This window comes from Glycine soja, chromosome 8 (assembly GCF_004193775.1).
Source record: "Glycine soja cultivar W05 chromosome 8, ASM419377v2, whole genome shotgun sequence".
Classification (NCBI taxonomy): domain Eukaryota; kingdom Viridiplantae; phylum Streptophyta; class Magnoliopsida; order Fabales; family Fabaceae; genus Glycine; species Glycine soja.
The window spans coordinates 20,478,239-20,506,212 of record NC_041009.1 but is presented as its reverse complement, the minus strand read 5'-3'; the positions used below and the strand labels follow the sequence as shown (position 1 = coordinate 20,506,212).

Sequence of the window (27,974 nt, the reverse complement as noted above, 5' to 3'; positions counted from 1 at the left end):
TTAATTTTTATTAATTGTTGAAAAAGATTCGAATTTATTATATTTTTTTTCTCTTTAATTACTAAGACAACCTTAACATTATTAGGATAAAATATATTTTAGAACCATATATTAGTTAAATTTGATTTTAGTCAATGTACTTTTTAATCAATCATTTTTATCCTCAAACTTTGAAAATCATATAGTTTTAATCCCTTCTCTTTAATACAAATAGTTAACTTTAGAGATTATGTGTGTGTCTTTTGTTTTTTAAGATATGTATGTGTCGTTTTGAGTCCTAGCATCTATCTTGAATCAATATGTATCAAAGATTCAAAAGTTGAATCAATAGGGTAAAGAGAGATTATAGTTCACTTTATTGTGAAAGATTCTCTTTCTGGGAAAACAATCAACTATGGGGTAATATCGTAATTAACACGTATACATCTTTGCTTCTATGTTAATTATCAGGGGTAATATTGTAATAACGTACTAAAATTCATGGTTTAGAATCTAATTTTACCCAAAGCATCTTCTGAGATCGAAACGCACCGTCTCTTGTCGCGTATTAGCATAATCGCTGACGCAGATGCAAACATCGAAGGAGAACGCGATGTTTTGTTCCTCTTTGGTTCTTCGTCCCCTTCCCAATCTTCAACTTTAGGGTTCCTTTAATCTCGTTATTCCTCTTCACTCCCAAACTCCGTTCACTCCAACAACACTCTGGTGAGCTTTCTCTCTTCTCCATTCTCAATCCCCAAACAATTCCCTCTCTCTCCGCTAATTTCACTTTCATTTTCGTGCTAAGATTATTATTCTTTTTTATTACTTTTTGAAATGAAAGCAAGCGCTTTCGATCGGAAGGATGTCAATTTTCCAGATTTGAGATTCTGGATTGCGTTGCGTGTGAATAAGGAATGCCTATGATTGTGAAGATTTTTTTTTTTTGTTGAATTGTTCTAAGAAGTTTCTTCTTATTAATATTATTATTATTATTTTAATTTTATGTTGCCTTTTTTCTCCCCTATTTCAATGAATTCATATGTTGTTTGCTTTCTTTATGTTATATTTTAATTATTATTACGTCCATCGATTTTCAACTTATGGTTTCTGTGATTATTATTATTATTATTTTTACGTATACCACCACTGATGTCAGAGTAGTAGATGCCTTTTATATTCCTAACAATCAATGGAACATTAGCTAGTAGTGGTTAATGGATGATGGCAACATTTGAAAAATCTGTTGTTCATAAGCTTGTAGTAGCTTATTCATGATTGGAGAGATTGAAAGAAACAGTATAGTCAAAGATGCGCCTGAGGTGAGGCAGCATAATGGATCAGTAACTCATTAAGTTGCTAACTGTGATGCTAAAACAGGGTCAAATAGAATGAATGGTAAAAAAACGCTCCCTCGGTTTTGATATAATAATGGTCAGTCACTTTAGAAGTTTGGTTTGTTTTGAATTATTTCTCACTTTAGAAGTTTAGTTTGTTTTGAATTATTTGTGACTTTAGAAAATCAAGAAAGTGTTTTTTTATGTTACCCCCAATTTTATCCTGTCTCTTTGTATCTCCAATAAGTGGAACGAGAGACTGTTATCAAAGTAAAAGGTTAATTTAGTCAAATGTTGGTATATTCCCTAAAATTAAGGATATTTAATAACCACTGTTATTGGTATTGTACGTTTCACATTACGATTCCGGCAATGTGATACAATTCAAGGCCTTGGTATTAGGAAAAACCAAAGTTCCGCATCAGCTAGAGATAGTATCAAGATAAGAGTATAAGTGGGGAGTAACCTTCGCCTTATGATCTAACTTTTGGAGTTAAGTTAGGTCCTAACCTATATGCTAAGATGGTATCAGAGCTTATCCTAAATCCATTAAAGGACCACCCACCATATTATCTACACACTAAACCCAAGAGTATTGGGCATGACAGGGTGTATTATAAAAGATCCAAGTTCCACATCAATTAGAGATAGTGTCAAGATAAAGTATATAAGTGAGGGACAACTCTCATCCTATGAGTTAGCTTTTGAGATTGAGTTAGGCCCAAAATCCACATTCTAAGACTTGGTGATATGAATTGTGTGTCAAATTGTTTTTGTGTTTGAATTGTAGATGATTCATTCTAATCCTACACGAACCTCATCCCATACACAAATTGTGCGATCCTGGCACAGTCAGGTCATGCTTCTAAAAATGTTTTGTTTCGCTCTTAGTTTTTTTTTAGGTAAAACAAGAGGAACAGGCCAATTTTTACTCTCCAATCTGACCTAGGTGGGCCACTGTCTCTTTTCATGTTTTTGCTCTTTTTCTTATGAATGTAGAATACCAATGGAAAAAGAAAATGAAAGAGTGTATGATGCTATTATTATTATTATTATTATTATTATAGTTTCTTCTATTCATTTGTGAGGGAGAGCCTTGGTGCAGTGGTAAATTTGTGCCTTGGTGACTGGTTGGTCATGGGTTTGAATCTGGAAATAATCCCCTTGCAAATACAAGGGTAAGGTTGTGTACAATGACCCTCCCCCATACCTTTGAATAGTGAGGAGCCTTTTGGCATTGTGGTTGTGGCTAGTTTTTTTATTTTCCTGTTATTAATAATGATTTTGTCAGTGTGTATAATTATAATGTTGAGGAGCTGCCTTTTTTTCCTTATATGAAGAAAATTTATTTTATAATCAATAGTTATTAATGTGGTGCTACAATGCTGGCATTGCCTTCTTAAATGTTGCGGTCACTTTTGTGGAAGATTTAGCATGGAACGTGGCAGGATAGAGCGGTGCTGCTGAGATACCTAAAAAGCCCTCTTTAATCAGAAATTATGGCTTTTTTTGGGGGGGTGGGGGTGGATATTTTAGGGTTTTTCAGGAAAAAAACACAGTAATAAGGGTGAGACTTTCTGCCGCTCCCAAATCTTGTCTCTTGACTTTCTTATTTCTCCTCTTCTCTCCTTTCTCCGGTGACGAGACCTGCTGCCTCCCCGTCTCTGGCTCTGGAAATGCCTGCATCCTCTGTCTCTGGCGAGACCTGCTGCCTCTGAGTTTTTATTGTTAATTATGAATTTCATGAATTTTGACTAATTTTTATCATTTTTGACAATTTATATTTATAGTATAATATATAAAAAATTTCAGAATAGCAGCCAACCTGTTAACTCGCTATAGTGTTTTTGAGGTCAGCTGCAACGTGACGCTATCCGGGATTGATAATACTGAGACCAAATGCACCTACTCATATCTGGTCTCTGTTGTGTGCTGTCTTTTTTTTTTTTTTTTTCATTTTCAGCATATCTGTGTTGTATTTTCTCTGTTCTTTGTTTCTTTTTGGTATGTGTTCCAAGTGGCAGGGTAGACTTATGTGTTCTTTACTTTTCTAAGAGTCCTCTATCTTTCCCCCACTCCCCCCGCCCCCCCTCCCTCCTAATTGAATTCAGATAGGACTCTTTTTTGATTCTGTTTCCCAATTGTTCCTAGACTTTTTATTGTTAACTTGTGTGATTAACTTAAAATTATGAATTTTGACTATTGATTATAAATATGTTCTCAATTTCAGGCGCTTTTTTGGGCATTTATATATGTGAAATATAAGGGATTCACCTTACCTAGTGGGATAAGGCTTTTGTTGTTTGTTTTGTTTATATATGTCAAGTATAAATTTTTTAACTTGTATTTATAATCTTCTAAATAGCAGTCATTCTGCTCTCCGCTATCCTGCCATAGCAGTTTTGGGGATAGGTGCTACATGCTGCTATATGGGATCAATAACTATGTTATCATAGAAAACTGTTGATTTTATTACTTATAATACAATCAATCAGAATCTTATTTTCTTTGATTGCAACAATTATTGAGACAGTTGTTCTCAATTACAAGATGTTCTGGATCCACTTTTGTCAAGTAATGTTGCTTTCATGTGATATATATCAGTCTTGGTGTGCCCATTTGTTGGTGTTTAATATTAAAAACACTTTAAAGTTTTAGTTGCTGAAACTTTTATATAGTAGAGTTGTAGATTTTTTTTTCCATTCTCTTGGTGTAGGCTACACAATTGGAGCTATCCCTTTTTATTTGCTGAACCCCTCTGGGGTCTCATTTTTAAAGGTCGGATTGAATTGGATTATAGATCCTTGCCCTTAAAGAAAAGTGTGGTTGGGGGTGACAATCGAATTTTTCTAGTGCTGTAAAACCCTTGTGACAGCTCATGGATAATTTTGCATGCTCCTCTTTTCATTCTAGTATTCTTTAGATGTTTGCGTCTGATGTAGATTTCAATATATTTTTCATTTGTTTATGCATCTAGATATACTTTCATATGACTGATTTTTTGTGTTGTTTCTTACATAATTTTCCCTCTAGATTTAGAAATGGATGGACCGGCTGGTCGAGGTGGTGCTGGACTGGACATGTTTCTGCCAAATTATAAATTGGGAAAAACACTTGGGATTGGATCTTTTGGCAAGGTCAAAATTGCAGAACATGTATTGACTGGCCATAAGGTTGCGATCAAGATTCTTAACCGACGCAAGATAAAGAACATGGAAATGGAAGAAAAAGGTTTATATTGTTTTTTATAAATAAATTTCAATTGTCATCTAATTGTGGTCCTTTTTTAAATTTTAGATTTTCCAATATTTCCTGCAGTTTGTTTTGTTTTGTGAATATTGATTTATAATTATAGTTTCAAGAACTTTATGTATTTTTCTAACCCTGTTATCCTTATAATCTAATGGTGTGGAGTTTGAGGACAGATATTACTGTTTTCCTTATGCTTGAGTTTACAAAATCTATGTTACCTCGTGCTCAGTCTTGTTCATTAATTATACTTGTCATTTCTTTTCCCCCTTTTCTTTTTTCAAAACATGTTGCAGTGAGAAGAGAAATCAAAATTTTAAGATTATTCATGCATCCTCACATTATACGACTTTATGAAGTCATAGAAACTCCAACTGACATATATTTTGTCATGGAGTATGTGAAGTCTGGAGAGCTGTTCGATTACATTGTAGAGAAGGGCAGGTTGCAGGAAGATGAAGCTCGTAATTTTTTTCAGCAGGTAGGATTGTTTACTATTTTGTGTAATTAAGAGACTTTTTCATGTCACAGATTTTCCAAGCTAATTTCTGATTTTGGAAGCAGATAATCTCTGGTGTGGAGTACTGTCACAGGAATATGGTGGTTCATAGAGATTTGAAGCCTGAGAATTTACTTTTGGACTCCAAATGTAATGTCAAGATTGCTGATTTTGGCTTGAGCAACATCATGCGTGATGGCCACTTTCTTAAAACAAGTTGTGGAAGCCCTAACTATGCAGCTCCTGAGGTTTGTAATGGAATACATGGCGAAAATTATTGTTGAGGATATATATATATTGTCTCTTGTGATTCATATTTCTTGGTTACACTTTTTCATTTTTCACAGGTTATCTCTGGGAAACTGTATGCTGGACCTGAAGTGGATGTCTGGAGCTGTGGTGTAATTTTATATGCGCTTCTTTGTGGCACTCTTCCTTTTGATGATGAAAACATTCCAAATCTCTTCAAGAAAATAAAGGTATTGTTAATGTTAATTTTATTTATTTAATTAACTGAGTGATCAGCTGTTGTCTACATATATATTAAAACTGCCCAGGCCTTGGACATATGGCTAATTTTCCAGCTTTCTTTTCCTGCTTCTTTATATTTTTATTTTTGCTTCGTGCATTTTCTTTTTTGCTTTGGCCATTTTTAATTATTTTAATCTTCTGAAATTGTGCAAATGCACAGGTTGCATTATTGAGTTCTATATTAATACAATAGGAGTGCTATAATATCTTGACAGTTTTGAATTAAACATTGGATGTTGTTCTATATTAATATAATTTATGTAGTAATAGATCTTTTTTGAAAATCAGATAATCCAAATTGGATTTATTCGTCAAATGATGTTATCATCAAAGAGATTTTTTCCCATGTTTTTCATGTAGGGCGGTATTTACACTCTTCCCAGTCATCTATCTCCCAATGCTAGAGATTTGATACCAGGGATGCTTGTGGTTGACCCTATGAGGAGAATGACCATACCTGAGATCCGTCAACACCCATGGTTCCAAGCTCGACTTCCGCGTTATTTAGCTGTGCCACCACCAGATACAATGCAACAGGCCAAAAAGGTTTATTTTTATATCTTTTTGTGTTATTCCCTTCTTCCCTCCATTTTTCGCTCTTCTGTAAATTATCTATGGTTCATGAGAAATGTAGTTGAAAAATACTGATTTGATGTGTAAATGCTCGGTTTCAAACCTTGCACTTTACATTCATTCACATTGGGGATTATGAAGTGTATGTTACTTGATATATTATAATCAGTCTAAATGATAAACCAAATCATATCATGGTTTTGTAGATTGACGAGGAGATCCTTCAGGAAGTGGTGAAAATGGGATTTGACAGGAATCAATTGGTTGAATCTCTTGGGAACAGGATACAAAATGAGGTTTGTGCCTTTGATTTTCTCCTTCTATATCTGTCAGATAAATCCCTTACTTCCATCCATGTATTTCAGGGTACTGTGGCATACTATTTGTTATTGGACAACCGATTCCGTGTTTCCAGTGGCTATCTTGGAGCTGAGTTTCAAGAGACCATGGTAGGTTTTTTTGCCCCTATTTTTTTTTTAATATTTCATTAGTCTGACTGTCTGTCTCTATTTTCTAATTAAGTCATTTAGTTCATCTAATTATTCAGAAAAGAAGACATTCTTCTGACATTTGTGTATATTGTATGAGTGTTTGTGCTATGAGTATATGTTTTAATGTTTGGCACCTCTGCATTATGTGGGTGCAAGCCAGGAGGATGGGGAGGGACAGCAGAATATTTGGTACTTGGGAACTCCAACTGAAGGTTGCATTGGAAATGTGAGAAAAGGGGCAGGGAAGAGGTGGGATTCAGTTATAGAATAAAAGGGGAGTAGGGGAAGGAGTGGAGAAGGGGAAAATTAAGAGGGAAAACTAGCCCCTCAATGGGATACCTGGGTCCTGGGTTTGTATTATGAGTTTCTTATTCTTAATTGATATATTTTGTGGTTTTTTGCTTGTTTCCTTTTAATACTGAATCCTATGCTAAACTCATTAATTTTGGGTTTATATTGTGATTGCTTAGGATTCCGGTTTTAATCAAATGCAAAACTCTTCAGTTGTTGGAAACCGTTTTCCAGGCTACTTGGAGTATCCGGGAGTAGGATCGAGGCAACAGTTCCCTGTTGAAAGGAAATGGGCCCTTGGGCTTCAGGTATGACGAATATCACTCATGATAATCTTGCTGTTTGAAAGGAAATATTTGTTAATTTGTCTGTTGTATGAAATTATGGGCTTTTGAATTTGTTGTTTATGTACTTTATTTCCTCTCTGGATATGTGCACGCTAGATATTGCTGTTGTCAAGAACTAACAAGTGTTATACTTTAATATCTAACGGCTGTTTGAATTTTTGTAATAGTTGCCATCAGAAAAATTGTAGTTTTGATGTCTTGTTGGTAGTTATATACTTTTTGTTCATTATCTTGTGACAGTCTCGAGCCCATCCTCGTGAAATAATGACTGAGGTCCTTAAAGCTTTGCAAGAATTAAATGTTTGTTGGAAGAAGATTGGTCACTACAACATGAAGTGTAGGTGGGTTGCTGGCATTCCTGGTCATCACGAAGGAATGGTTAACAATAATGTAGATAATAATAATTTCTTTGGAGATGATTCCAACATCATTGAGAATGATGCTGTTTCTACTTCAAATGTGGTCAAATTTGAAGTGCAGGTAATTTACCTTTAGAACCATAATGTTTATAACCAATTATAAGACACGGATTATCCTCTTAATAAACTAATTCTTCTGTTATTATTGGGTAGTTGTAATTCTTTTTCCAGAATATTCTCTAATACTTACATTCACTTCAACAGCTTTACAAAGCCCGGGAAGAAAAGTATCTGCTTGATCTTCAAAGGGTGCAGGGTCCACAGTTTCTTTTCTTGGATCTATGTGCTGCTTTCCTTGCACAGCTTCGGGTCCTCTAGAGCAAAGAGCTTAGGCTCACAAGAGACATAAATATGCCTTGTGTTTCATGTGAATAAGCTTACATTGTACATATAAGTATCTTTTCGGTCGAAGCTTATCCTGTGTTTTCTACCCGTTTTTCTGTGGGTAAACATTATAATGAGCCAATTCTAAGGCTTCGTTAACAATGGTGTTCGACTAGGTTTTCCTTTCACTTGATGATTTTAATTTTATCAGTGCAGTGAAGTATATGGGGAATGTTTTTAACAGAATTACCCCCCAACTCACAGTGATATATTTATGGTTATCAACCAAGTGCTGTAAATGACTGTTGCCATTGGGAAGGGATGTCTAGGCTGCTTCTAACTTTTCCAGATTAGCCTTTGTTGTTCTATAAATGTAATGTCATATTACTCATGCCTGAATGCTATGTACTGTGTTCATCCAACGGGCCATTCCGTAGACTGCAGCCGTTCCTATCTCAATTACTTAACGAAATTTAGATTTCCAGGATCACTGTGCGTTAGCCTTTTGAAAGTTAAGAAGCTGCTTGGGGCACCCAGCAGTTTTAATAAATGTTGAAAGTATCCCTATGGGTATTTTCGGTTATAAATAGCAGAATCTGTTTTTCATTTCTGCAATGTCTTTTTGTTTCCGCGAAATCTCACTCTCTTAGTATAAGTTGTTTCCGATAGGGTCGTTTTCGAAGCGTATTTGATCTCCGGTTGTGTAAGTGTGTCGTTAGGAGTATACGGTGAAATTGGATTGTTATTTGTCGTTGAAGAAGAAAAGGTATGTGAAAAACTTAGGAACATACGGATCGCTGATCCGTATGTACATACGAATTGTTGATTCGTAATCCGTATGTACATACGGATTCATGTAACTTTTAATTATTTTTTTAAAAATTGCAATTTTAATATTCTGAATTATATATTTAATTTGTTTTGTAGTGTAAATTTTTTTGTAATAGTTTTAACAATTTTATAAATATTGATTTGGTGATATTATTTTATAGTGGTATAAAAAATGTATTTAGTAAATAGATTGGTAAAAAAAAAGAATATATATAAACTTTTAAAGATTGCTAAAACTAACATTAGAATGTTTAAAAATTAATTTAGTAATTAATTGAAAATAATTTAGTAATTAGATGGATAAAAGTAGCATTAGATTGCTAAAATTAGATTATACAAGTAAATCGTGCGTTCGCATGGGTAAGATGAGAAATACGATTGACAGATGTGAATGACATGAGTAAAAGACCGTGTTTGTAGCACAAGGTTGAGAAGCAAATAAGTGTGCAGTTTATAAAAATTTACAAATGTTACTTCAATATTACAAAAAATTTATGATCAGGACATAGTAAAATAACTTTTATATAAGAAACTGGTAATTAACAAAGGAATAATATTCGACAAATTGTTTGTAGCAAAAGCACAGCTAAAACAGATAATGTTCTAAGTCCTAATAATGTTGAATTTAATTTATAAACATGATCAAAATAAAACATAGTTAATTGTTGGATCAGAGAATTTAAAGACAATTTTCATGTTAGCTTTGAAGACTGGGTTTCACAAAAATATTTTCATCCAGCTCCAATTTTAGCTGTCTTTCTCCAGTGATTAAACACAATCTGGCATTCTGTAATGTCCTCCAAATTCAAATGAGTCAAGTCTTTGTCTTTAAGAAAATAATACATGGTGCTTAGAATGTCTTGATATTAACAATAATGTTATGTGAGAAATATATGAAATTTAAAACTTGGGAGATAAAGATTTGCTGGCAAGTAAATTGGAAAGTTGCTTACCAGGCTGCTACAGGTAATTTTGTGCTGAGTGAGAAGCACATTGAAAGTCACAAAATTTGGCACTTGATGGTATAATGAGTGCCATCTTGGGAATGATTTTGGATGGCTACTGCTTTTGAATATGGTGAAAAAGAATACACTCTTATCATAATGGGTTAACGACGCTTGATGATCTCCAGTCATGTGATAGAAATTCCTCAGTGTTGTCCACCCTGCTACAATGGTTGGTCTGTCCAAATTTTGGTTGTAGAGAATGGTATGCAAATTTTCATCCTTGTTAAGCAAATGTCAGTAACGATTAAGCATGTCTTTCTACCTCACAGCAAATGACCTACTAACTTTACCGTAAATCTACGTTTGCAATAGATAAAACATTAGAATGAGACATATAGGTTGGTTAGTTGAACAAAATAACTGAAAAATGATATGTTAATTAAATCAAAATGAAAATGACCTGGTCCTTAGCGTTAAAGGTGTTTAAAATAGCCTCTGATGCAACCGTGACCTTCAACATGATCTTAGCCATTTTGCAATATTGTTTGTGCTATTCATTTGTTAATTCTGACATAATTCACATTCAAACATCATTTGAGTATCTATTTAAGTTGATTATTATACAATGATATAACAAAATTGACATTGAATTAGCAGTTATGATGAATGCTAGTTCATTCTTAGTGTCACATAAGTGAAAATACAAATGCATTCAGTGCAACGCAAGGGTTTGGACATTCTTAACAGGCAGAGTGGCAAGAACCATTTCTAGTTCCTTGTTGAGGGTGCCTAACCGTGATGGTGGTGGAGCAGAGCCTAAGCTTTCAAAATATTTTGCGTCTTGATTCATCAATTAAGAATTCCACATACAGTTCAAGGTGCACATTGTTAAATGTTCATACACAAATAACCATTTAAGCACATTGTTATACAATCCTATACCAAAATTGGATTTACAATATTACTAATCTAATGAGTTCAAGGGTGCACATTATCAAATGTTCAGACATAAATAATATTTAATTATTTTTTTTCCAATCTAATGTAATCTAAAATGTAATCCAATCTTACTAATAACTAATCTAATCTAATCTTACTAATAACTAAAATATTTTTTTTTCATTTTTTAAAAAGATAAATAAATATAATATTACAATATTTACAATAATTTTTTGGCCAGATAATCTAATCTACTCTAAAATCTAATCTAATGTTAGTAACAACCACCTAATTTTTTTTTCATAGTAGTGTAATCTAATGTTACCAATCTAAAATCTAATCTCATGTTAATAATCTAAATTCAATACTTAACAAGTAGATCAGAAAAAATTATAAAATTACACTTACTATTATAAAACAAAATTACACCAAAAAAAATTTAAAAATAAATACACACAAAAAAATCTACGTAAAATAATTGACAAATAAATTTTTTGAATTAAAAAAAAATCTACACAAAAATTTCAAAATAATATTCTATAAATAGAAAACAAAAATTGAAAAAAAATAACTCATACGGATCAACAATCCTTATGATCCATACGGATTGGTGATCCGTATAACCCATACGGATTCCGTATGAGTCATACGAATTGTTGATCCCTATGGGTTAGTTTTCCCCAAAAACGCCATTTTTTCCGGCGACCAACAAAAGCAAACAAGAGAAATCATTCAAAACATCAACAATATTTAACAAAATAACAACAACCAACAACAACAAACCAAATAGAAACAATATTAAGAGGGAGAAGCGATGCGAGAGGGAGACAAGAGAACTTACTTGGAAGAAGATCAACCCAACAAGAAGCTGCAACGGGAGACGAAGCAGCCACCAACATGAAGCAGAAGCAGCACGCGAGAAAAATTGATGAGGTAATTGTTGTTGTGCGTATGCGTGAGGGAGAAGACAAAAGAGAAGCGAAAGAAGGAGACGAAGAAGGAGAAGACCTTGCCTACGCAGAGGAGAAAATGGAAAAGGAGAAGACGAAGCACGGAGGAGAGAACGGAAAAGGAGAAGACAAAGCAACAACACGGGAGGAGTAAACAAGTGACTCGTACAGACGAGTCACTGTTCATCTATATATTAAATGGGTGAAGGACATTTTAGCCCTTTCACCTGGGGTGTTGGGTGTTCCAGCAAAAATGTTGGGTGCCCAAAGTAACACCCTGAAAGTTATGGTGATGAATCAAGATATATGGCCCATGTGTTTGATTTGTAGACCCTTAGGCATGTGTGTTTGGGAGTTGATTTTGCATTCTCGGGAATCTTACTTCCCACAACGTCTATTTTAATACAAGTATCTCGAAAAAAAATAACTTTTTTCAGCAATTATTTTTAGCTAGAGTATGGGCCCGTCTATTATGGGTTAATCGTTTTGCGTAACTTGCTGGTTTTTACTTCCTGCACCCCAATTTTAAAATATTCCTAAACTACCCTTCTTTCGTTATAACTTTCCTTTTCCTAATCTTGTTTCTCCTAAAGACCTAAACTACCTTCCACCCCGTCGACCTATTCCCAGAAGTTTCAGCATCATTTGGAGTGTTCTCTTTGCTCGACAGTGATACCTCCGTGTCCGTCTCTATGTTTTGTTCTTTTCAATTTTTACCTTTTTTTTCTTCGGATTATGCATTTCGGAAGAGGAATTATGACAAAAAAGTTCTGGAATAGGCAATCCGGAACCCTATTTGCACTGATAGGAAATAGGTATTTCGGAACACTAATTATGGAATAGAAACAGAAACCTTCTGGAATAGTTCACCATTTTTGTCATAGGCAATGTAGTCAAATGAATTTGTTCGATAAAAGATCACAAAAAATATGATTTAGAATAGTGTACTATATTTAAATTAGCATGTATGGTAAAAAAACAAAATAGCATGTATGATATTGTAATTTGTAAGATATGATGATCATGTTTTTGAAAACAAACATAAGCAGTCAAAGCATTTTAGTTCTATTTTTTTGTTAACTAGTCTATAAGTTGATTTTAATTGGCAAAATGTTAATAAATCATTGATCATGAATTAGGAATTAAAAGGGGTGAAAATTAAAATTTTAGCAAAAAAAAACTATTAACTTAAATATATTTCTAGTCTCCATAATTGGATTTTTTTATAGTCCCTATGCACTTTTTTTTAATTATAGATTATGTCGTCCCTTATTATTTCAAAGCCAGGTGTTTTAGTTTCCCTTCCCCACCTTTACAGAACACTGTTAAGTGATTACTAAACAGACGACCAGATCATCTTAGTCATTAAAAAAAGTTAAAGATCAATGATTAATCCCTTTATTTTGATCCATCATTTTTGTGATATTATGCATTTAGCCTTGTTTGTTGGAAGATATCGTGGGGTGTTGATCTTTTCTTGGCCATTGTAGAAGGTATAATGATGATGAGCTATCTACCGAGTTTATGTTTATAACGACTGACTAATGAAATGAACCAAATATGAGACAAAGAAATATATAATTTTATAAATAATTACATAGTATTTAGTAGAAAATATTTTTCATCACTTCATAAATATGATTTTACAGTATGGCCGAATCACCAAAGGGAATAATTCCTTTTAGAATTTATTAAATGGGGTAAATTTTGAATTAATACGGGATAAGTTGTAGGTTTTTTCATGACTTCTAATGAAATCGTAAAAAGCTGGATGACTTTAATTTTTTTTTATTGAAATTGTAAAAAGTGAATGGCATTTGTTTTTATTTTTATATATAAAGTCGTGAAATAATTAACGACTTCAAAATCATTCATTTTTTAAATTATTTATTTGAAGTTGCAAAATATTATACGACTTCAAAGTCCTCCTAATTTTTTAAAAAAATTTAAATTAATTTTGAACAATTAATTTTAATTTATAGTTTTATTTAATATTTTTTATATTTTTGTTACTAATGGTAAGGATTTTTTTTTGTAAATTAGAAAAATAATGTAAAAAAGACTTAAATTTAAATTAAAAATAAAAAAGTACTACACATATTAATTATAATACCTATGGGTTTTTTAGAAAATTACAAGAATACTAACATTTAAATTTCCAACACCTCATGCACAAAACCCATTACTAATCTTTGTCTAAAAAAATAATCATCTAGCTCACGAGTAATGGGTTTACCAGAAGGAACTTCAAATAGAAATGTTTAAGAGATGTTTTTTTTTTTCCTTAACTAAAATCATCTTTGCACATTTGAGTGTCACAGGGGTATAAGGAATTTGATAGGTTCTGGAACAACAAAGGAATAAGAGTGAGAAGAATGAGAGGAGGAAACGATGAGAGTGGAATGGAGAAGAAAAAGTTACATAAGAAATGATAATGAAAGGTTTCTATTAAAAAAAATGAAGGGTTCAATTTTTATTATATTTTCTTTTTCCTTTTTTGACTTGAGTGAAAAAATTTGTTTTATATTATGAATCTCAATATAAGACTAAATATTTATCTTTTATTTTCATTTCTCTATGAAAAAGAGAACCATATATAAGACTAAAAGTATCATTATTTTTCTCTCTATATATAAATTATAGACTAAAACATAATTTTCATTCCCTTATTTTTTAAAATTTTTTATTTTAGTTTTCATATTTTTAATTGAGACATTTTATCGTTTACTTTTAAAAAATATGTAATTTTAGTTTCTTTGTTTTTTAATTAAGACATTTAGTCTCCCATTTTTAACAAACCTACAATTTTAATTCCCTTGGTCAATTTCAGACTTGTTAACTATGCACTATTTTAATTTTTAAAAAAAAAATAAATTAAGCCCTTTAGTAATTGAATAATTTTAAGAAAACATTTATCATATATATAATAAACAAACAGTTGTCAACTAATGTTTACAGAATAGATAGATCAACTTTGAAATTCGTCACAAGAATTAAAATTGTGAATTTCTTAAAAATGAGAAATAAAATATTTTAATTAAAAAATAAAAGACTAAAATTAGAGCTTTTTTAAAAATAGAAGATGAAATATCTCACTTAAAAAATAGGAATACTAAAAACATAATTTTTTTAAAAAAAAAATAGGATGAAAAAATTGTATTTTAGCTTAAATTATAATGCATTTTAAGAGATTCTTCTTCATATTGTTTTTTATTTAATTTTTCATTTTCATTTTTTAATTATTATTTTAAAACAAAATTATCAATAACTAAAAATAATCTTATATCATAATATAAAATTATTGATCATAAATATAAAACATAATTTATAAATTCAAAATATTTATTTATTATAAATTTTAATTACGATATAATTTATATATTTAAAAAGATTCATATTCACATTACTTGATTGATTACAAAGGATTGAATGCTAGTTAAGCCTAAATTATAATTGGGCCGATATATTGTTCCTATATAATGGTAATGTAGCAGTTGCAGAAGTTGTAATCTGTAAGAATTAACGAATAGCAAAGGAAGATTGAATCTGATGCAAGCGGTTAGCTACGACGCCTACGGTGGAGGTCCCGCTGGCCTCAAGGTTTCTTTCAAGTCTCTGTTGTGTTGTTGAAGTTGGTGTTCCCAGTCCAAAGGCAAATGAGGTTTTACTCAAACTGGAACCAATTTGCATAAACCCCATTCATTGGAAGATCCAAAAGGGTCTTCTCCGTCCCTTATTTCTCCCCACATACCTTGTATGCAATATCTCTTCATTCTTTTCTTATCTAACTCTCTACCATTCACTTTTATGATATTTCAAATTCATTCATTATTTTTTGCATCAGGCACTGATGTCGCAGGAGAAATAGTTGAGATCGGACCACAAGTCAAAGATTTCAAAGTTGGCGACAAAGTCCTTGCTAAACTCAACCATCAAGTATTCTAATTCTCCCTTTCTTTCACTAAAGAACCTCTCAATAGTTGTTATTGTACTTATACATGATACTTACTGTTTGTTACTACCAATCTTAATTTGCCACTTACTTGAACAATAACACTTTCTTAATTATATAATGTTAAGAGGCCAGGCTCCTACTCAGTTTCAGGGTTTTGTGCCTTTTGACATATGCAGCCTTAGGCCTTGAGTGGAGAGGGAATTTCCACAACTAGATAGATCATCACGTCACAAGACAGCGACCTTACCCCATGCCAAAACTCGTCCTCTCTTAGTTTCATAATAATACTACCTACTTCACTGCCTTTCTTTTTCATTTAATAGCCCCTTGAGCGGAAGTGTATTGTGTGTCTATCAAAAAGCTAGTAGAAATTTAGAATATAATAGAAACCAATATAGAGTAGTGTTATTCAAAGGAAAAATGTGCAGAATTACAATTAATTCCCTACCAACTGAGTATAAAGTATAAACTCCTCTGAGGAAAACCCCTGCCCAAGCTGTAAGCCGTGGCTGTGCTACAACCAAGAAGAGGAATCCCCTCTATCTCAAGGATGAAGGAAGGGAATTGGCTGTGGATGATGAACTCATACTCCCAAGTAGCTTCATCTACAGTCCTTGTCTTCCATTTGACTAGTCATTGCGTGATGGTTTCACCATCTTTGTTAACCTCCCGAGCGGCTAAGATATCTTCAGGCTCTGCCACATCAGTTACTCCACTTCCAAGTCCTTTGGCAGTATTGGCTCAGCAGAATAGTCCCCCACAGGCCACAGCCTTCTTTAGTTCGAACACATAATGCTAAATGAATTCTAGTGTGAAATAAATGGCATGTTACAGCAGTTCTTGTTCGAAGTTAAAGAACCTTGTCCAATTCATACACTAGTATATTATTATTATTATTTATAATGGCTGCTGTCAAATAACCATTTCGTGTTGTGTTTGTTGAATAACAGTATGGAGGTGGACTGGCTGAGTTTGTTGTGGCTAGTGAGAGCTTAACAGCTGCCAGACCATCTGAGGTCTCAGCCGCTGAAGCTGCAGCATTACCTATCGCCGGGCTCACAGCTAGTGATGCCCTCACTCAAATTGCAGGAGTTAAGCTTGATGGGACTGGCCAGCTCAAGAACATTTTAGTAACTGCTGCTTCAGGTGGTGTAGGTCACTACACTGTTCAACTAGCAAAACTAGGGAACACCCATGTCACAGCCACTTGTGGGGCTCGCAACATTGACTTTGTTAAGGGCTTGCGATGAGGTTCTTGACTACAGGACTCCAGAGGGGGCTGCACTCAAGAGTCCATCTGGTAGGAAATATGATGCAGTGATAAATTGTACAACTGGAATATCTTGGTCAACTTTTGATCCTAATTTGACTGAAAAAGCGGTGGTAGTTGATTTAACACCTAATGCAAGTTCATTGTGGACTGCTGCCGTGAAGAAAATTACTTTTTCCAAGAAGCAGTTGGTGCCATTTTTTGTAAATGTCCAGCGTGAGGGCCTGGAATATCTACTTCAATTAATGAAGGATGGGAAACTCAAGTCTGTTATTGACTCCAAGTTTCCTTTGAGCAAAGCTGAAGATGCTTGGGCTAAGAGCATTGATGGCCATGCTACTGGAAAAATCATTGTGGAGCCATAGCTACAGTTTGCTTGGAATTGTTGTATTTCTAGTTTCTACATATCTGGACAAGGTTTGTGTAAAGCTCATACGAAAATGAATAACTGGGCATATTGTATGCCGTAAGGATTTAAAGTTAATATTTGTTGTCTTTTGATATTCTCGTAATGGTTTGTATATGACAAGATGTTTTATTATGCAACTTTTTCTCGCCTCCTACTCAGTTGTTGTGCTTTCGGTAATCCATGTGAAATAAGCAAACTCCTCGGTGATGATTGTTAACGCTGGACCTGTGTATAAATGAGCAATAAGCATTCTACATTCTTATTGGGTATATTACTGAAACATGCAATAGGTTTGATATAAGTCAAAAGTAAATTGCTTTTCGACAAGGTGTGAACATTTTTACCTTTCCTTTTCTCCCCGATTGAGTTAACATTTGTTTGTTATTTATAAAGCTTCAGCTGATAAGAATAAGTGATTATTTCATTAAAATAAGTTAAATTAAATTTGCACTTAATATCTAACTAGAAGAAACTGGTCATCTCCACTGCACGGAAGAGCTTTTGAGTACATCCGTCTAATCTTTAGTTGGTTTTCTTTTTAATTGATATTTATTCAGTATTCTAGTGATGCAAAATGATCGTGTCTTCTGATTTAACATCTTTCTAATATTACGTTACAATCAAGATATATTTGTTGATTGACTATGAATGGACATGTGGGTTTTGTAGATTTGAAAATCAGTGAGATACACAGGAAAGCAAGGGAGTGTCAAAATAGTTGAAAGGGTATTTGGGACTGGGCAATGAAGGATTAAGAGGGCATGCAGAGTAGAGGTCAAGGATCTTGTCTTTTCACAAGGGGGGAAAATGTGAGAAACACCAGAGAAAACGTGTGAGCAATGAGTGAGTGATAATGAACAAATCATGCTATATACCTAGAATACATTTGCTGCTTCTGTTATCTTGTTTGGATGTCTTGAGAATTCTAATTAAATTAAGCTATTTGGAGAAACTAGTTCTTTTGATCATAAGAACACGACATTTCCTTCCAATCCAATTACTTGTCCATGGTGGATCACGAGACACAACTTGGTACCCAGCATTTGTGTACAATTTGCGAGCACCTAGATCTTCTTCATAAGCTCGAAGGGCAAGAAACTCGAAACCCCACAAAATGGAAAGCATGTCACAGGCTTTCAACAGGGCAGTCGCTATTTTTCGCCTCCTGTTCCATCAATTAGTTTCATGAATATACACTTCATAACAATACAAGGAAGATCAAATTGTGCTTAATCACCTGAATGTTTTGGAGACGGCTATTCCTGATATGTAAAGGTATTCTTCAGCTTCGGGAGGAAGATGTTGGAGCACGTTTTGGTCTCGTAAGACAGTGACATCTATGACACCTACAAGTTGTTTTGCCGAATCTGGATCGTCTATTGCTGTCTCAGCTACCAAACAAGCATACCTGAATAGCATCATACATTAGTGAATAGTGGCTAAGAATTGCTGAGATTCCAATTTGCAAGCCAGACAGACAGATACTGTTGCGGTTGATATCTATTCTCATATTGTGGCCTATAACTCAAATAGGTGAACACAAGAAAGGTTATCTCATGCTGCATCATAATTTATTTTTAAAGTAGCTTTATATTATAAGTTGACAGATTTCATAACAATAATATTCATAAGCTTGCTAAGAAAGAACAAATTTACCTATTAGGAGGTGAGTTTTTAAGCTTGTAAAGAAGCCCTGAAAGCACTTCCGCCTATTGGATCAAGACAGCAAAAGTCACATATTAATTAAGAGATGGGTGCCTGATCACAAAATATAAGGCTGACCTACTCACAAATCAAGAGTTGAATTGAAAGCTTTTATAATATGTCTAATGATGCTAGCAATTTTTCCTTTGATATACATTATTATTTACTCTTTGTAAAAAATGATAGGCATGCATGATGAGATGCTGCCCTGTTAAATTTGTCAAATTTAATTCATGTCCTATATATATGTATTTTATTTAAGCAAAGTTGTGTCTTGGAAGCAGAAAAAAGGAAAAGGAAAAGGAACCTGAAAGAACTGGAAGAACAAGTCATTGAAAAGAGAGACAGGAACATGGAAAGCTTCGGCCTGAACTTGAGATGCCTTCTTTATCTCATCTGCGTTTTCAAATAGTCTTCTTACTTTCCACCCATATTCACAAACCAAATATTCAAACTGCTGCTTAAGCTTTCCGCTGCTACCATTCTCAATCTGCAAGCTCACATCCTGATCAGTTGTGCTGCTGCATTGCAACACCAAACCACATCGTCTTTTCCTTCCCACTCTATAACACGCACTCGTGGTTCTGGATCCTCTTCTACTTCTAACACCATAGTACTCCAAGTTTGAGCATATAAGTTTCTGTGAAGCATTGGGGTTGCTCGCCAATAAATGAGCCATTCATGCATAAACCAAACCAAGGCTAGGCTTCCTCACTTCACATTTTGTATTCGGGGTGGGACCGATTGGTACTTATTTGTGTGGCCTTTCTGGCTTCTGTTATTGTGGCTGCCATTTATATTTTGATCCATATGCCACGTGCAATCATGTCAGCCAAGAAAACTATTTTTTTTTTTCCATTTCATACTAGAATTTAGAATCTCAATCTCAATCTCAAGTTTAATTCCAATGCCACTCCATCTTCACCAATCATATTCAACATCCTGCCAACACCATTCAGTTAAACTCGCATCATCTTCTATTTCTGTTTCATACAAAAAATATCAATTATTCAATATTGCCCCCATTTTCCATACATAACATCAACAACAACCACACTCCTAAGCATCTATAGTTCAGAATCAAACGTATACACATGTACATTTGCATCGTCTTGGTTTGCCTCTAAATAAGTGTAACTAATCAACCATAACTTGTGGATCAATTGGCTTACTATGGAGTGCGACAACTTCAATCTCTGTCCCTAATTCTATCCTTGAGATCTTTTACTTAAGGATAAATATTTGTTTTGATTTTCTAATCTAACGTAATGGCCCACAAGCTAAAAGTTATAGCTTAGGGTGAATAAAGCAAGACAAAACACAATGAAAAAGCCAAAAAACTGAAATGTGAAAGTAATCAACAATAATATCAATGAAGCAAAGACTTGATAACCTACGTACGCCTATAACAGCATCAACAACAATTAAAAAAGTGGCTTAACCATAATTATGCAATCACGTACAAGACAATTATAAAATATATAGTTTATATAATGGTATATATATGAAATTTTATATGATTGTAACATTTATCTTCATATGACGACAATAATTATTATCTTCATATAAAATTGCTTCCACCGACCCAGCTGGTTATTGGATCTGTGACGGTATAACTGGAGAAGTTAAGTAGTGAAAAAGAAAAAAGAAAAAAGAAAATACCTTGGGTGGTGCTAATTAAGTTGGTTGGAGAATGTTAATCCGATTTCCAATCCATGAGCTTCTCACAGGGAATAATTTTAGATCTTAGAGTGGATACGTACGAGTGACAAAATAAAATAACATAATAATCATTTCAAGGTTTAAATACATTTTTTATTTTTATAATTTAGTGTTTTTTTTCATTTTAGTTACTGTAATTTTTTTATTGTTTTAGTCCATACAAAAATATCTTTGATAAAGAAAAACGCATTTGCTTTTCTGAAGAAAAAAAAATCCCAAGCACATGCTTAAGCTTAGCTCCATCATTAATGTCAACCGACATATAATAAAAAGGTAAAATTAAAAGGATTTTATCAAAAAATATTTTCTCTATTAGTATAGTATATATTAAAATATTATATTTTTGTTTTTATTAAAATTATTTATAATTTTATGTGTTTTTTGTTTCTCTTATTTATTATTTTGAAATTTCCTACGCTATTGTTTCTCTTGCTCCTTTAGATTAATTTATTGAATTAATATTCTTAAACTTAATAATTAATTTAAGACTAAATTTAATAAAATATTTAGTATTTAATGTTATTCAGTTTTAAAAAGAAAATACTTATACTTATTATACATATTTAAAACTCACATATTCTCACATGTAAAATATTGCACGTTTGTATAAGAAAAAAGAAAAAAATATCTAATTAAAGAGAAATTCAAAGGTTTAAAAAAATATTTTTGTTCTTTTCTTGTAATTTTCTCAAATTTGAATTAAATTTTGTTTTCCTAATCTTATTTCCACCTCATAGGAGAATACAAAGGAAAAATATATAATTAAAAACAAAAATATACACATATACATAAAATAGTTTGAAAAAAAGTGGTAAATTTTAAGTGTGACAAAGTGTTAATGAATAATTAGTCTTATAATGAACCTAAAAAAATTAAATTCTGTGAGAATAAATACTCCATCATATAAAAAGAAAAAATAAGTCTTAAATAATTATCATTTTAATTTTAATAAAACATTAATTATTTTTTATTTATATTTCTTATAATATCAGTGGGTGAAAAAAAAACTAAAAGTGAATAAATGAAGATAAGATTAATTTTATAAAATTATTATTATTTATTTATTAATTTATTAATTTTTATATGTATAAAATAATTAGAATGATAATTATAATGGAATGGGGAGAGTAAAAGTTTGAGATTATTCTAGAAAGTTGTAGGCTTTATTAGGGTGGTTAAAGAGTTTATTTGTTGAATATTTTCCTTGTCTTTATCCATTAAAGAAAGAATAAGAGTAAAAAACTTAAAAGGGAATTAACGTATGGTTTGGTTGTGTGAAATTGAAAATAAATATTTAAATTAAAATAATATAGTAAAAATGAGGGAGTGATACAAAATTTATTTGTATTTAACAACCAAATCGTAGCTAAAGATAAGAAGGGTGGGTGGGAAGAGTAAAGCAGCTTAAGTAAAATTAGAGGAGTTTGTGTCTTGTGTGCGGCATATGGCATAGGATTTCGTAGATCAGAATAGATAAACGAAAGAATGTATGTTTTTGAATAGAAAAAGCAAAGCTCCTTGCCGTTGTTGTGGTTCAGAAAGAACAAGTAAAAGCTGAGGAGGAGGGTAGTTATCATACACAAGACCACAAAGATGTCCCCCACCGATGAGCCAGTGGTTTCCAAACTGGGAAAATTGTTGCTCACCATAGACAATCCTACCTTGAAAAATAAAGAGGCTTCTTTACAGGTTCAGAATCAAACCCTACTCTGATTGACACAAAATCACCTCATGTCTCTCTGGTTTTGGTTTTTGGTACACGAAGGAAATCTAACTTGAAGAGTAAGAAATTAATATGCTAGTCATCATTTGTTCAGTCCGTCCTTCATCTATTGTCTTGGTCGTGAGTTGTTTGCAACACTTTATTGTATGCAACACTTTATTGCTAGACAAACATTTTAGCTGGTCTAAATTGTTCTTTTATTTTCTGGTGATGAACATTAATTGTTGGGGAAGGGAGTAGCACATGTAATTGAAATTCAAGTTGGTTTTGGAAATTATATTTATTACCAGAATTACGGATCACATTGATGAGTGAACCAAACCAACATGTAGAAATCCTGGTTATGAGAAGTTTCAATGTAAAATTTTGTTCTTGTACTTATCCAACTTGGAGTTTGGTCCAATTATAATCATTTTCAATGTCATAGATATGTAATAAATAAGGAGTGAATGAGAAGTATGCCTGATTTCTATATTAAAAAAAATTGCTTATAATTCTTCATTTTAATATATTTCTATTTACTATTCATTCCGTTTCTAAATGAAATTAGATCAGTACATAAAATTTCAGATTGGATGCTTTCAGTTAAATATTGCATAGGATGCTATTGTCTTTCTTCTTGTTTGTGCTTTTACTCTTTATTTGGTGACACTTTGGTTCTTCGACATTGTTCTTGATTTTGTTTTTGTTTTATATGGAGGTTGTTTAATGTGGAGGGTTTGAGTTTTGATATTCTCATTCACTAGTTTTTTTGAATGTGGACAGAAAAGTTTTGCAACTGCTAGACATACTTTTTGGAACTAAACCTCCTTATTCCAAGTCTTCTCACTCTCAAATACAAGAAATAGAAGTATCTGTTGTTAAAGCTGGCATTATAGTAATATACAGATCCAATATCTTAACATACTTAAATAATGAAATTGTTTTCTTACATGATTTAAATGTTACCATTAACTACATCCATAATGGTTGGTTGGAGAATGGCATAGCAATCTTATGTGCTGTTTCCTTCATTCTCTAGATTTTAGTGATATGTAAAGAACAAGAACATTTATCATTGTTTTTTTTTTTTTTTTTTTGCAGATGTAATATGAACCTTATTAGGTAGGGAGAGAGGGAATATTTAAAGGAAGAAATGTTTGTGGAAACAAGTTTTAATGAAGTAATTGTGTTTAGTTTAAGTCTGCATGTGTTACGAGTGTTACGAGTGTGGCAGTTGCTTGGCATTTGGAAATGAATGACCAATCAAATGTGGAATAAGTTTACCTAGGGTTAATTCCCAAAGTAGCTAATCTGTCATTTCGTCTTGGCCCCTCTAGTAGGACAGGCTATGTTTGTTCATTAGGCCTCTATCGTACATGGCAATGGGGAAAGATGCATATATGGATTCTTATAATTAGTGAGTTTGTAACTTTTTTTGTTTGTTAGTTTCCGTGATTAATGTTTACTTGGGTTTTTTTTTTAATATAAATACACATTCTTTCTCTAATTTTTTTTCCTTAAAATGCACCTATTTAGAAAAGAATACTCAATATACACTACTTTGAAGTATTTTTTAATATTATTATTTTACTAAATATAATTTATTTGTTTATGTCATTAGATTTTTTTTAAAATGATAATAATTTTTGTTTAACAATTTATTTAAAAAAAAAACATTATACTACATTATAAATAAAATATTTAAACAATCACATTAGATTAAAGAAAAACTTAAGATAGAGGGATGTTGAGATAATTGTCGTTTTCTGTTATGGTCCTATTCCTGGTAAATTCCATATTTTTTTTTATTTTTTCGTTCATTTTCGTCTTTGTCCATCTCAATAGGAATGTTAGTTGAAACCGAACGACCCTTTGTAGTCCTCTTTCTCCTTGGACATGGGCCCACTGATCTCCTTCATATTCTTACCAGATGAATTCGTGTGCAGTTAAACCAAAGGAGTTAGTCTTAGATGTGCAAAATGTGTTGTAAAGTAAATAGCGACGGCACATAGTTCATGGGATCAACGTTGACAGATTTATAAGCAGTCATGACGTGAGAACACGATAAGTGTTAGCATGATATTCACCACAATCATACTTTTGGGATTGTAACATTACCTTAAACCTTCCAGGTGGTCTCAACGGTGTTTGAAGTGGGGATAGGGTCTCTGTTACAATAAATGTGTAGTTGTGTATGTCGAATTCATTTACAATTTACAATGTGTGTATTTGATTCTTGTTGATCGTTATTCATTGTCTCAAATACGACTTCGGAATGTGAGCCTGGAGTTGATCATTGTCTGAGTTTGTCTCTAATAGCAAAGAGTTGTGCGGTCTTGAAATACGTCTTCTCAACAAATGATGACACGACAAATGTCTTGTGTTTTTTAACATGAAATTAACATAAATTTGTAGTCATGTGTCTCCAACGTTTCCCCTAGTCGAGGCATTGTACCCAACAAATCTTGGATAACTGATCAAGCCATTCAACTACACTTGACTTATTGGCACGGATATCCCTAAGATGCCGCTAGTGCATCTTCTCCGTGTATGTGTAACTTGTGAATATTCAATCAATCTATTACATTATAAAATTTGATTGAAAGTAAAGTTTAACGAAGAAATAAAATAAATTCTGACCAACCAACATGAGTGGTTTCTTTAAATGTTTGTAATTTGAGTTATCGCGAAAAATAAATTGTAACAATAAAAGCAAAAAACAAAAAAAAAAATATACACATCAGCAAAATAGGGACATTTTAGACATTTTGTAGCAATGTCAGAGCTTTGTTTATATAAAGATAGATGATATATATTTCTGAAAATGTTTCATAAATAGTAAATTATTTTTATGTTTATTTTTTTATATAAAATTTTGCTTTGTTTTGCTTATTATTTTGCAAATAACACAATAACATTTAATTTAGAGGATCGTGAATTTATTATTACTATTATTATTATCATTATTATTATTATTATTATTATTATTATTATTATTGTTTGTTATCTTTTGGGTGTCTCTTTAATACTACATTGATTGTTTTAATTATTATAATATTTATTTCATTTTTTAATAAAATATTGATCTTTAACAAAAAATTAGAGTTTAAAATTAACTTGAAAATTAAAATTGTAATCATTTAATTTATGAGTTAGCTTAACATTTAAAATTTTAAAAACAAATAATTTAATAAGTTGATTTAACAGCTTCTAATAAATAGTTCAATTGAAGCTGGAAGTTATGACTTATGAGTACGTTATAGTAGGAATAGCATCTTGATCGTTACTTGTTAGCATTCATATAAGTTAATCAATCACTCGTGCGCTAAGCTTAGGGTGTTTAAGTCTGCAGCAGTAATAATTGATCATGATCATTTATACTGCTTAAATAAATTTTTTCCAGAATACATTGTTTTTAATTATTATTTAATATTTTTTCAATTAAGTATTTGAAAAATTTTATGTTTTAATTTATTATTTTTCATCAGTCTTCTTTTATTAAATGATGCATAATAGATGAAATGTCATGTCTTCGTATTTTATCAGTGACATTCGTCATCACCAATGAATAACACCATGACATGTCACTGATGTGATTAAGCGTAATAACGAGCTAGACATTTTGTCTGTTATGTCATCACTAGACGAAAGAAAACTAATAACAAGTAATAAATTGAAACATAAATTTTTTTCAGATACTTGATTAAAAAAATAAATATTAAGCTATAATCGTATATTTCATAGGTATGAAAAACATATGAATTAAAAGTAATGATGTGACAATAAGATGCTAGTGATATTTCATCTATCACATATGATTTAATGGAATAAGATTTATATTCTCAAATCATATGATTACGTTTGTACAAGCTTTCTTCCTATCTATATCTATCTTTGTTTATATTAATGGTAATAAGACTTGAATTTAGAATCTCATAAATTATTCAAATATTTTATTACTAGATTAATCTAAATGGGTAATGTATCTACATTTATATAGACATGTACAAATTATGCCTTTCAATATTTTTAATATGATAAACAATTATAATAAGCAAACAAGTTGATTATTTTGTTGCAAACTGGAGTTTAAAAGTAGTCATTCTTTCAAACTTCAAATTTTGAACTGCAAAAAACATAATCATGTCCTTCTGGTTATCATTTTGTGAATAGTGATTCTTATAAGAAATTTATTTAGAAAAATGGCATTGAAATCGGGAATATAATTATAAAAAAAAAATATTTGGATTTTTATCTTTTTGTTGATTTTAATATATTTTACCTTATTTAAAACAAAAATGATCATATGAAGAATAAAATAGTTTAATTTTATCAAAGAATTAACTATTTTTTTTATAAAAAAAATATATTATTAAGTTACTACAATGTGAACATAAAATTATTTTATATTATAACTCGTTGTTATATTAATATCTCAGTTGATATTAAAAGAAAAAGATATCTCTCAGTTAAGAAGTTTGATTATATTAAAACTTATGTAAAATGTCAAACTTGTGAAATTGAAAAGAAAGGAATCAGTTGGTTGAGCTTTCAATGTTTTGGTGGAATATGTATCTAGGGTAGCGTAGGTGACATTTTGTGCTTTCTTTTTCTTCAATGATGGAATTGCTAGTAGTGTGCAACATGGTTGGTTGTAATCATTATGTTTGCATTGCAGTTGTTAAAATAAATCTTTTCCTTTGCTTCGAGTTTTAAATAATGGACCAAGGCAAACTTCCAGTTGTACATAAATCAAATCAAAACCCAACGCATTTCAAAAGAAAACCTAGCTGGGCTGGGAATCTCTTCTGTTTATATAACGATGATGTCTTATCATTGTCCAACACGATGATGTCTTTCGTCAATTGAATCCCTACAATCCAACTGCTAAAATCTTTGCTGGTCCAATGTTTTATTGTTTTGCAGAAGTCGGGGGACAGTTTCTTCTTATTTTTAAAAATTAAAACACAAAAAAACTTATTTAAATGTGTATTCTTTAATATTTTAAAGCTTGTTTTTCTTAATTTGTTATTAGAGTAAAAATTTGAGAACATGTTTCAATTATTTGCTCTCGTTAATTTAATTTTATGAATTCTCTGCTTTAATTTTAAGTCACTGCTATCATTGTCATTGAAGTATTTTTAAAGTCTTTAAACTTATTTTCAAAACAAAAATTTATTTTTAAAGTTTTTAACTGAAGGCTAATTCTTTTTTTTTTTTAATTTGACATTTTCTTTTATTTTTTTTTTAAAAAAAATTGATGATCAAGATTATATTTTACTGCTAACATATTTTTTGTTTCTGATTAATTCCACTTTAAATGATGTTGTGATCATTTGTTGTGGAAAAACTTTCCTTTTAATTATACGGATTTTGGGCTTTGGTCTAAAACTTCACAAAGAAAGGCCGGCTTCTTCACCAGTTATAAGTTAAGGCAATTGCTTCATGTACTCCCCTAAATGGCTTCCTGCACTTCCTATATTGCTTCCGGAATGGTGATAA

General features: G+C 31.9%; 2 protein-coding genes and 1 pseudogene across 4 annotated transcripts; 2 read left to right on the top strand and 1 right to left on the bottom strand.

The window, feature by feature from the left end:
- Positions 1–521: 521 nt before the first annotated feature.
- Positions 522–8,469, top strand: LOC114422659 (SNF1-related protein kinase catalytic subunit alpha KIN10-like). 2 transcript variants are annotated; one of them, XM_028389137.1, is made up of 11 exons: positions 522–705; positions 4,350–4,547; positions 4,862–5,046; positions 5,130–5,312; positions 5,412–5,543; positions 5,956–6,141; positions 6,375–6,464; positions 6,534–6,617; positions 7,130–7,258; positions 7,538–7,777; positions 7,921–8,469. In XM_028389137.1, exons 2-11 carry the CDS (start codon positions 4,358–4,360, stop codon positions 8,032–8,034), a joined length of 1,533 nt encoding a protein of 510 aa, XP_028244938.1. In that variant the 5' UTR covers positions 522–705; positions 4,350–4,357; the 3' UTR covers positions 8,035–8,469. The 2 variants fall into 2 exon arrangements, with proteins under 2 accessions (XP_028244938.1, XP_028244937.1); XM_028389136.1 differs by lacking the exon at positions 522–705 and adding an exon at positions 3,201–3,234.
- Positions 8,470–15,257: 6,788 nt separating this feature from the next.
- On the top strand, positions 15,258–17,493 carry LOC114422667 (annotated as a pseudogene).
- Positions 17,465–19,804, bottom strand: LOC114422664. 2 transcript variants are annotated; one of them, XR_003668710.1, is made up of 5 exons: positions 19,353–19,804; positions 18,998–19,050; positions 18,579–18,749; positions 18,217–18,506; positions 17,465–17,566 (listed from the first exon to the last, which is right to left on the bottom strand). XR_003668710.1 is itself a non-coding variant. In XM_028389141.1 (4 exons), the coding sequence occupies exons 1-4, from the start codon at positions 19,722–19,724 to the stop codon at positions 18,281–18,283; spliced, it is 822 nt and encodes a 273-aa protein (XP_028244942.1). In that variant the 5' UTR covers positions 19,725–19,803; the 3' UTR covers positions 18,111–18,280. The 2 variants fall into 2 exon arrangements, 1 of the variants encoding a protein (XP_028244942.1); XM_028389141.1 differs by lacking the exon at positions 17,465–17,566 and having other exon boundaries at positions 18,111–18,506; positions 19,353–19,803.
- Positions 19,805–27,974: the final 8,170 nt, after the last annotated feature.